Source organism: Alosa alosa, chromosome 22, assembly GCF_017589495.1.
Source record: "Alosa alosa isolate M-15738 ecotype Scorff River chromosome 22, AALO_Geno_1.1, whole genome shotgun sequence".
Classification (NCBI taxonomy): Eukaryota; Metazoa; Chordata; class Actinopteri; order Clupeiformes; family Clupeidae; genus Alosa; species Alosa alosa.
In genome coordinates, this window is record NC_063210.1 from 19,239,796 (window position 1) to 19,250,328 (window position 10,533).

Sequence of the window (10,533 nt, forward strand, 5' to 3'; positions counted from 1 at the left end):
GAACTGGTACACAAACACACACACATTCACACACTCAGGAACACCGCAAGCATAGAGCAGCAGGGCCAAGAGAGGAAAAACTGGAGCAGCCAAACCAGCCTCACTGGTAGCCACTGGGATATGTGACAGGAGCGTAGAGAGAACAGACCAACACACACACACACACACATACACACCAGAAGGAGAACAGCCTTGTTTGCTGGCCGCCCGATGCTCAGGCCTGATGGAGTAGAGAACATCATTATTACAACGAGCCTCTCGGTCACTTAAATAAAATAAACTCGAAAGAAAAGACATATACTGTACATGCCTAGGGTTGGATGTGATACCCCCATTAAAGTTTGTTGCACTCCCAAATTCATGCAACCTCATGCAGTTTTATTTTCCCATGCCTCTGGCGAACAGTAGTAAGGGGGAGGAGTTTGTTTCCACTGTAGGAGACCCTTTGACCCTTGGGCAGCCGTGGCCTACTGGTTAGCACTTCGGACTTGTAACCGGAGGGTTGCCGGTTCGAACCTCGACCAGTAGGCCACGGCTGAAGTGCCCTTGAGCAAGGCACCTAACTCCTCACTGCTCCCTGAGCGCTGCTGTTGTTGCCGGCAGCTCACTGCGCCGGGATTAGAGTGTGCTTCACCTCACTGTGTGTGCAGTCACTAATTCACGGATTGGGTTAAATGCAGAGAGACCAAATTTCCCTCACGGGATCAAAAGAGTATATATACTTATACTATACTTCTCTGCCTCTTTTGCAACCTCCGTGCAGCAGGCATGTGTTCTGTTGTCTTCTGTATTCATGATAGATGTTTGTGTTTTATTATTATTATGATAGCAGCTTGTGAGATCATATCATACACAATTATTTCCAATCATATTTTTATGCATAGGATTATAGCTGGACTTCTCTTGGTTCCCATTATGTGCTATGTGAAACATACGGGCCCTCTAACTGGGGAACATAGGGTCCTTTTTCATGTTCCCATTATCTGCCCTGTAAATCAGAGGACATACATGTGTAGGGCCTTGGGAACATATAGGGATGACCCCCTCTCCGCTTAGTTTATGTTGGGGAGGGAACTGAACGTTAATGTTAATGTCCAACAGGTCTGACTTCTTTCTCTGTCGTTTCCCTTCAGTGCTCCAGTCACAATAGGTGAGACAAGGTGGGGCACAGATGATACAGTGCTGCATAGAAAGTCTTGCAGTGAGTCAACAGCCAAAAGACACACACCTCATACCTGTTAGTCAACTGTTGACACAGGTATGTCCTTGGATGAGTTTGTGGGTGTATTTGTGTGTGTGTGTGTGTGTGTGTTTATGTGTGTGGTATGTCCAGTATGTGTATGTGTGTTTGTGAGTTTATGTGTGTGTGATATGTCCAGTACTTGTGTGTGTGTGTGCGTGATTCCTCCCACCTGATTCTCACAGGAGGGTGGAGTGGAACTGTTTTTTTTAAGGAAGTGTTTCTCCATTCTCTGTAGTTTTAGAGAGTTTGTAAACCAGACCTTTGCTTGCATAGACCAGTACAGCTGTGTTCGACATCATCTGCAGGTAAGCCTTCATTTAAGTACAGCTGTCTAGGTGTACAGAATCCAAATGTATGATACAGAATTCTTAAAAGATTGATATTTTTCAGCCTATAAGGGTGCAGGCCATTTTCTTAATTTGAAATGCTAATTCAGAAAGGCCATCTAACAGTACTCTGTAAAATATGTGTCTCAAGTCAGATTATGGTTGTTGGGTTAACACTCCATATTTTCAGTTTATCTATATCTGGCAGAGATGTAAAAGTGGTTGGTTTAGCGAATGGTTGGAGCAAATATGTGGCTGGACATTTACTTTCTGAGGCTTTTACACCTCTAATCTCTGGAGATAACCTATCTCAGCGCTGTGTTGATTCATTTGATCCTGTTCTCATTTGGAGGCAAATAGATTTGAAGAATAAACATATAGAACACCAGGCGCAAACAAGAGAACCAGGAAACACTTCATTCTTATTGTACATATCTGCACATTCTGGTGCACTCCATAATAATTATAATAATAATAGTAATAATATATTTTAATTATGATCATAGAGTGATTATCAAAGTTTTTTTTTTTTTTTTTTTTCCCGTCATCTACTTCCTGAATTTTTGGTCAACGATACCTGGGACACCGAAACACCGGGGCACATGAAATTTGGTGGGTATGTAGCCCCACTAGACTTTTACGGAAAAATTTTGTTTGGTCCCCGGGGGCCACTCCCCCTCCGTGCTAGGCCCCCCGAAACCCAAAAAATGCAGTTTTTCCTAAATAACTACCTGAACCGTGGCACCGAGGATGAAGAAATTGTTATGGTAGGTTGGACTCAAGGGCCCACATCAACCTGGCCCATAATCACTCATTTGTGATTTGCACCCCCGGTAAAAAATGAAAATGCAATATCATTCTGCTTTAATCGCCCCTCTCTTCAGTTAAGATTTTCAGAACTGCACCAAATTTTATGTGTATGATTAACCTGGAATTGTCTGGGGGTATACCAAGTTTCGTAGAATTTCATCCATGGGGGGTCTAAAAAATGTTTTGTGTACATTTAGTGACTGTACACTCATTGGCCTGTAGATGGCGGTGCACACATATACACACACACACAGGCAGAGACAGATTAAACAGATACAATATCAAAAAAGGCCCCCCCTCCCCCTGACCGCGACGTGCGCATTTGTGCATGCGCGTGCACGTGACGTGCGCGTGCAGCCAGCGTGTCCCTGTTTGCTGTCGCTGCGCAGGATGGTACACAATTTCACACAATTAAAATGTAGTACATTATGTCCTATATTATAACTCAGACCCACACAGAAATGGATTCCAGCAGCTGTTTTTATTAATAGGCTGTAATCTCCCTTTGCAGTCCAAACAGTCTACAGCAGGGGTTCCCAACCTTTTTCATTAAATGGACCGGACAACAGTTGTCATATTTCTGACGGACCGGTAGCAGGGACGTTGATAGTATTTTGTGAGAGGTGGTGTTGATCATATTACAGGGGGTTCGGGGGTGTCTCCCCCGGGAAAATTTCGAAATTCTGGCTGTTAAATACACCCGTTTAACGCAGTTTGGAAGGGGCATACAAACTTTAACAGAGCAAGCAGGGCCTGTTTTTTGTCTGACTCAGGTGACGTGAACATTGGCTACCTGCATGATAAGGTTTTTACTTCACTGCTGATTGACACTAGGCTTACCTTGCATGGAGACATATTTCACGTTAACAGTGGAGATGTTAGTAAACTATAGCGTTTGGTAATGGAGATGCAGATCATCTCCCTAATTGATTTCTTTGCGCAACAGCCCACATTATGCGCTCACTCCAGCGAGACGAGTGAAATAAATGTAGGCTTATCTGTCATCGGCATCGCTATAGGGTATTTGCTACGATATAAGCTACTGTTAGCCTACAACAAGTCGCGATTTATTAGGCTATCCAATCGCTATGCAGTTTTCGAACATTGCAGGAATCCACTTCATTCACCTACCCACGAGTGGTTCAGTTTGTCAGTTTCACTTATAGCCTACCACTTCCACCTAATGTTATGCCTCTATATTTTATGAATTAAGAAGTATTTATTGATCAGGAAAACAATTAGTTTATTTTTCTTTTGGTCCGCGGTTCCATAACACCATCAGTTGTGCCGCAAATTAACAGAAGCACCGGGCATAATCTAGCCTAAATTCATGGCAATTTTTTTTTTTAACTCGAGGGCCCCCATTGGCTCAGGGCCCCTGTGCACGTGCACACTTGGCACAAGCCATGATCCGTCCCTGCACACAGGCACGCACATACTTTCGGTATCAGCAATTAGAACGGGCGATACATAATTACAAATTCAGTAGGATTAAAGGAAAACCAAATATTCATCATCATCAACATGGCTGCATTTCCAGTATTGGCGATACGTAGTCGTTTTTCCACCAGATGACGCATCGTTGCAGTGAGACGTAATTTTGTTGGAAGTTAATCTAAAGTGGGTTGGAAAAACAATGGACGCTTCCTACAAGGACTGTAGTTTACCGCAGAGAACGTCTAATAAGGATAGGACGATTTTCACATGAAATGTAATTCCCATTTCGGTAACACTCCATAATAAGGTGCCATAATAAATAGCAAACTAGTAATTACCTAACCCTTTGTTAATATTTCTTAATTGTTACTAACATATCTATTTGGCACAAGTTAATAGTTTTTTCATTATTAATTAAATATTAGTTGTTTGCATAAAATCTGTATGTTAATGTTTTAGCAAATCTAACTAATATTGTATTAATATGTGTTAATAGTTAACTAAATGTCTTTTTTTGGCACTAATTAACAGTTCTTTCTTACATCATTTAAATGTTAAATGTGTATTTGCAAACTATATGTTAATAGAAATGACTTATTATTTTTTAACTAATTGTTATTAAACTGTGCTTCTGCCTATCCCAATATGAACCGCTCTCCATAGGACCCTTACAATAGATTTGCAATTAGCAATGCAAAGCATACCGCTTCTGATCGGCTATGGCAACAATACAAGGACAAAATGCAGCAGAGCTGCAGTATAGTGTTTCTCCAAAGGGGGCTCCAAAACACCAATCTCAATAAAGCTGCTTAATTACATACAATGCACATACAAACACTAAACTACATTTCTAACTCTGTTACACCCCCCTCACCTGAATTTCACCAAATTCAAGCAGCAACCAAATAGTACTTCCAAAGGCAAAGAGTACACTACTTTCAAACACTACACAGAGTCACCAATTACAGGACAGCCAATCACAGAGGTATCCAATAAGGATGAAGTGGAAGAAGAGGAGCGCAAACTCTCACACAACCAACCACTGGCAGTAGGGTGCCTTAAACACCCCACAAGACCATAAAGCCATAAACCATACATTCCATAAATTATCCACAAAGCTAATCAGAAAAGCTAGATAAATAATAATATGTCATTAACTTTTATATTAGCATATAGTTTGTAAATAAACATTTAACATTTAAATGATGTAAGAAAGAACTGTTAATTAGTGCCAAAAAATATATTTAGTTAACTATTAACATATATTAATACAATATTAGTTAATAGATTTGTTAAAACATTAACATACAGATTTTATGCAAACAACTAATATTTAATTAATGATAAAAAAAACTATTAACTTGTGCCAATAGATATTTTAGTAACAATTAACAAATATTAACAAAGGGTTAGGTAATTACTAGTTTGCTATTTATTATGGCACCTTATTATGGAGTGTTACCCCCATTTCTTCTTGAAGCCGGTGCGCCAGTGCGTGGATATCTCAATTGCAAAATTAAACTATATTTCTATCGGGTGCCTATGGACTAGGCTGGGTGAACTCAATCAAACAAAATGCAAGGGAACATGAATCAGCCTATTATTTGCACGAAAAATAATGGACGGTAGCTCTTCAACTTGGCCCGTTAAAATGTGTATGAACAGTCTAGCAACGCATTTCACTGGGTAAAACTGCATTTTGTTTTAGACTACTGGTATTTAATTTGTGAATTGACACTAAAGCTGAATATCATATGAACTAGATGACTAAACGTATGCATATGTAGAAGAAGAAACATTCACAAAAAACCATGACATGACCTCTCTTCTTGATAGCTGTTTTAAACTGCATGGCACTGACAGGGATTGTTTTGTTTTAATAAATAAATAAATAAATAAATAAATACATTATGCTGCTACCTTCTGCTTTTCCCAAATACAATGTAGCCTACAGGTGTAAGTGACCTTTCATCAATCCAGTTGCAATGGATGAACTGTGATGAACTGCCCTACTTGTGATTGTTTAGAGATTTGAAAGGTTTTATAACAATGCTACAACTTTTTTGGCTATTCTACAATCTATTCACCTTTACCAAATAATAGTAAATGAAAGGGCAATGGTTAAACAGTGTTTATAAATTACTGTACATAATTAGAATAATGGGAAAAAACACATAAAAGACACAAGATAGTCTCATCTGTGTGGTTATAAAAGCTTATTTTATTCTTTTTCTTGCACTGTCCTTCTCTCTATATACTAAAGGGTGGATAAATGCCCTCTTTGTCTCTCTGTGTTTAGACTGGTTTTGCAAAAATAACACTTATCATCCTTTGTGAATAATGTATGGACAAGTGTGCAAAAATGACAAGCATCATCTCTCTCTGTGTTTACAAATACTGTAGAACCTTCCAGAAAAAGCCATCATGCCAGAGACAGCTGAAGCCGTGGCTGCGACCATCACTACTCGCAGGAATGTCACTGTCGAGATCACCAACCTCACAAACAACTACTGCCTGCTCAACCCCAAGTAAGAGCCCAATAAATCAGATGTTAAACAAACAGCAGTGACGGAACAACAAGAATCACTTTGAGAAGAATATTTAATCTCATTCTTGGCATGATATGTATTTTACTATTAAAATATGCGTGGGCACGCGTGTGTGTGTGTGTGTGTGTGTGTGTCTGTACATAACTCTCTCTTCTTCCTTAGAGTGTTCCTTGAGAGTGGCGAAACCTATAACCCGCCTCAGCCCACAGTGCGCCCACTGAAGACCGAGGTGTGCACCTTCAGCAAGACCAGCGCCAAGGCCACGGGCAGCGTAGGGGTCATGACCTACGACCTCTTCGAGCGCACCCGCAAGGGCGCCACTGAGACCCTAGCCATCATGTTCTCCGTGCCCTGGGACTACAACGTCTACAAGAACTGGTATGCCATCGGCATCTACCCCGTTGGCAAGGAGTGCGATGAAGCCCTGTACAAGGGGATGTATTACGACAAGGAGCCCAAGGGCTTCGTCCGCATGGAGGCTGACGGCTCTGGGCTGACCTTCGAGGGCTCTAGCATGGACGTCAAGGCCACCATGTGCCCCATGGGCCGGGCCATCATGAAGGTGGAGCTGTGGGATAAGCTGTTTTCGCCCGGCATGCAGCAGTCAGCCCACTAGAGGGCGGTAGAGTGTAGATGAACAAGGAGAAGGAGCAACTAGCAACTAGTCCCTAGCAACATTTCCCTACCAACCATTCCCTAGTTTTGCTTACTAAAACTTAGTATGGACTCTCCACTGCCCCAACAATAAGAATTTGATTCCACTGAAGCACACATAACAACACACACACATACTGGTAAATTCATGATTTATCTAGCCAAATAACTGTAAGGGACCCATAGAGTCTATACTGCAAAGGTAAAGGTTCAATCTCCTAGTTTGTGTCATTTCAATTTGTATTATCTAGTGAACACATCTGTTGAATGTCTTACATAAATAAATCAAATAAAAATGTACAACTTTTACAAATGATAAAATTACATTTTAAAATGTTACTATGATGCAGAGTGTGTTCTTCCGCCAGACTGACGCACAGTGTGTCAAAAATCACACCCCTCCTTCTCTGTTAAATCGCTCCGGAACTATTCTTTGCAGCGAGATGACACTTTTATCGCGTGACAGAGCATAAGTGGGCCTTTCCAACGAGGCTAGGCACTTGTCTGTACGTCTGTAATTTAAGTATTAAAATAAAAAAATTCAAAACATGAAATTAGCATGTGCAGTAACTGGATATCAGCGCTGCAATTCTGCAGGCTGACACAGGTTGAGAAGGGTGCTCCCCTCAGGTCATCTGACCTGACTAATTATGGTCTGTTAATCAAGCTAATACTCGTCACAAACAGCAATAGTAACTTTTGGGGGTTCATAAGTCTGCTTAGAAATCATTTTGCCTATAAGAATACTTGTTTAGGCTTCTTACAAAAATGAATGTGAAATGTACCAAACTGACCACCTAGCCCCATGAGCAATCTTATATTTACATTACATTTATACACGTACTCATTTAGCTGATGCTTTTATCCAAAACAACGTGAGGACTAACATTCGAGCTATGTTGTCAAGGAGACTTCTTAAGACTGCTGATGTTCTTTGTGACAACAAACAACAATGTGGGCAAAGGCATTAATGACATCATCTGGTTTTTGTTTACACCTATACACACATGCACACACATACCCCCCCACACACACACACACACACACAAACACTCTCACCCACAACCACACACCCACACAGTTGTATTGACTTAAAGCAAGTGACACAAACTGCTAAGAACTGTTTTTGCTGTTGAAACAAAGTGTGAAATTAAATAGCTCGTAAGCCTATAATTTGACATAAAAAAAGAAAATACATTTACAAAATAAGTGTGTGGGAAGTATAGTGTATGGCATTTTAGTGGATTTGGAAACATGAGTATGCAGTTGTTTAAACTGCCATTGAACCAAAGCTGAAAAGCACAAAACATTATCTTAAGTTTATCAACACACACACACACACACGTTTGAATAGTGGCACTGGCACAATCAGCATAGTTTTTTTTTCTTTTCTTTCTTTTTCTTCACACAGGGTTTTTTTTTTTTAATATCGCTCCACTGTGTTTCAGGAAACGGAAAACGGAAGTCCTGTGATGTGTTTATATTTAGTAAATTGTGATTGCTCTGTGAAATGCAACACAACAACTGCATTTAGTGATGAAAACAAAGAAACTCCATGAACCATGAAAGAAAAAGTGAACCACATGGATAGTTGCATTTCCAATAGTTGCAAAACTATTAAGCAACAGTGTGTAACAATTTGAAACATTTTGTAGTGCATTTTTAAGAACTACTTATTATGTAATCTTCAATGTGTATTTTTTATTTTTTTTGGGGGGGGGGTTCACTATTTAGATAGGGCAGTGAAGAGTTACAGGAAGGCGGGTAGATACTTGCACCCACACAAAGTATTGTTTATTAAATGTCAAAGCCTTTAAAGTCATTTTGTCATTCAAAACGTCACATCACATCACGTCATATACTTTTGTAACTGTTAATGTTATTTCTGTGAATATTTATATTATGAGGGGCCGCTTGGGAAATACTTGGTCTTACACAGACTATCATAGTCTCACATATACACCACTATACTCCTTTTACATGTAAGTGTGAGAGAGAGTACTAATGTGTGTCAGTTTAAGCGCACATAGTTATGTAGTGTGTGAGAGAGTATAGTAGTGTGTGTGAAAGAGTTTGATTGAAACAAAAGCGAGTAGTCTATTCCTTTTACATCTGTGTGTAAGAGAGAGTACTAATGTGTGTGAGAGCACATAGTTGTGTGTGTGAGAGAGTATAGTAATGTGTGTGTGAGAGAGTTTTATTGAAACGGAAGGAGTTTAATTTCTCAGTTCCTGATTGGTTGATGAGGAAAAAGCAGGATTTAGCGCTGTCGTTGTGATAGTTTGACTGTAGTTGTATTGTAATAGAGAGTTGAACTGAGAGAGAGAACTGAAGCTGTGGGTCCACAAAACATGTTTTTTTTTGCGTTGGCTATTTTCTATACAAATCCAATGAAGTTCAGCGTTCACAACGCTCAGCACCCTCGACGGGAAAAAAACCCTCGGTGCTGGCATTTAGAAATCTGTTCAACTTTTAGAACAGGGGTCAATTGGGGTCAATGCCACTTTTCTCTTGCTAGTCAATCAAAATCAAGGAAGGGGCGGGACCTACACTGTCAACAATGTTCATAGTGGCAGAGAAAAATTCAATCAGTCAAGTCCTATGTGACTAAATATTGTGAGTGTACGTATACACACATGATAAGTGGGAATTGATATTTTTCAAGAAGCATTATCACACACACACACACACACACACACACAAAAACCCTGCAAGAGTAGGTGTTGTATCAGTATGACACCTAGTCATAAGTACTTGTCATAACTCATAAGTTTTCTTATGATTGTATTCAGAGGTTAAATTGGGCCGGGGCTGTCTGGGGGTGGAGCCCCGGCAGATAAGTCATCAGAAAGATACGGTAGTGCAAGCAGACATCTACTGGGAAATGGTGAGGTAAGGGCAAAAATTAAGGTGCACAGTATTTTGTGACTCACAGTATTTTGTGATTCACAGTATTTTGTGATTCACAGTATTTTGGTCGATCAACATCAATAGGCTAATATCATTGGATTTGGACTTACATTTTCACTAGGCACGACAAATTAACCTTAAACATGGGGGGATAGCCTGCTTCTCGTGTGCCAACTGGCAAGTAAAATGAACAATGCCGCTAATTCTAAATTATTTAGCTATAGTCTATGCGATCACATTTCTCTGAATCACATTTCTCATTCTTGGCTGGATGAATTTCAAACTTATTTTAACCTATGAATTGCAGTGCATTGCAGAGGCTATTCGCCTTATTCACCTGGCGGCCATTATGAGGTACACTTGCCATTACACCTCAGTCCAGCAGATGGTGGTGGTAATGCACTCCATTTGCAAACTGCCAAAAAAAGCTCACTGATTAAAGAAGAAGGGTTCACTGGCCTGTTCTTCTTCTTCAGTGAATTGTTTTTTAGCAGTTTGCAAACGGAGTGCATTACCACCACCATCTGCTGGACTGAAGTGTAATGGCAAGTGTACCCCTCAGACTCGTAATGGCCGCCGGGTGAATAAGGCGAATTTATGGTAG

At 40.2% G+C, this 10,533-nt stretch overlaps 1 protein-coding gene across 3 annotated transcripts; it reads left to right on the forward strand.

Annotated features, from left to right (window-relative positions):
- The first annotated feature begins 1,156 nt into the window (after nucleotides 1-1,156).
- On the forward strand, nucleotides 1,157-7,358 carry LOC125287019 (DELTA-sagatoxin-Srs1a-like). 3 transcript variants are annotated; one of them, XM_048232402.1, is made up of 3 exons: nucleotides 1,157-1,258; nucleotides 6,220-6,344; nucleotides 6,528-7,358. In XM_048232402.1, the coding sequence occupies exons 1-3, from the start codon at nucleotides 1,172-1,174 to the stop codon at nucleotides 6,979-6,981; spliced, it is 666 nt and encodes a 221-aa protein (XP_048088359.1). In that variant the 5' UTR covers nucleotides 1,157-1,171; the 3' UTR covers nucleotides 6,982-7,358. The 3 variants fall into 3 exon arrangements, with proteins under 3 accessions (XP_048088359.1, XP_048088361.1, XP_048088360.1); XM_048232404.1 differs by lacking the exon at nucleotides 1,157-1,258 and adding an exon at nucleotides 1,465-1,548; XM_048232403.1 differs by lacking the exon at nucleotides 1,157-1,258 and adding an exon at nucleotides 2,313-2,336.
- The last annotated feature ends 3,175 nt before the right edge of the window (nucleotides 7,359-10,533 follow it).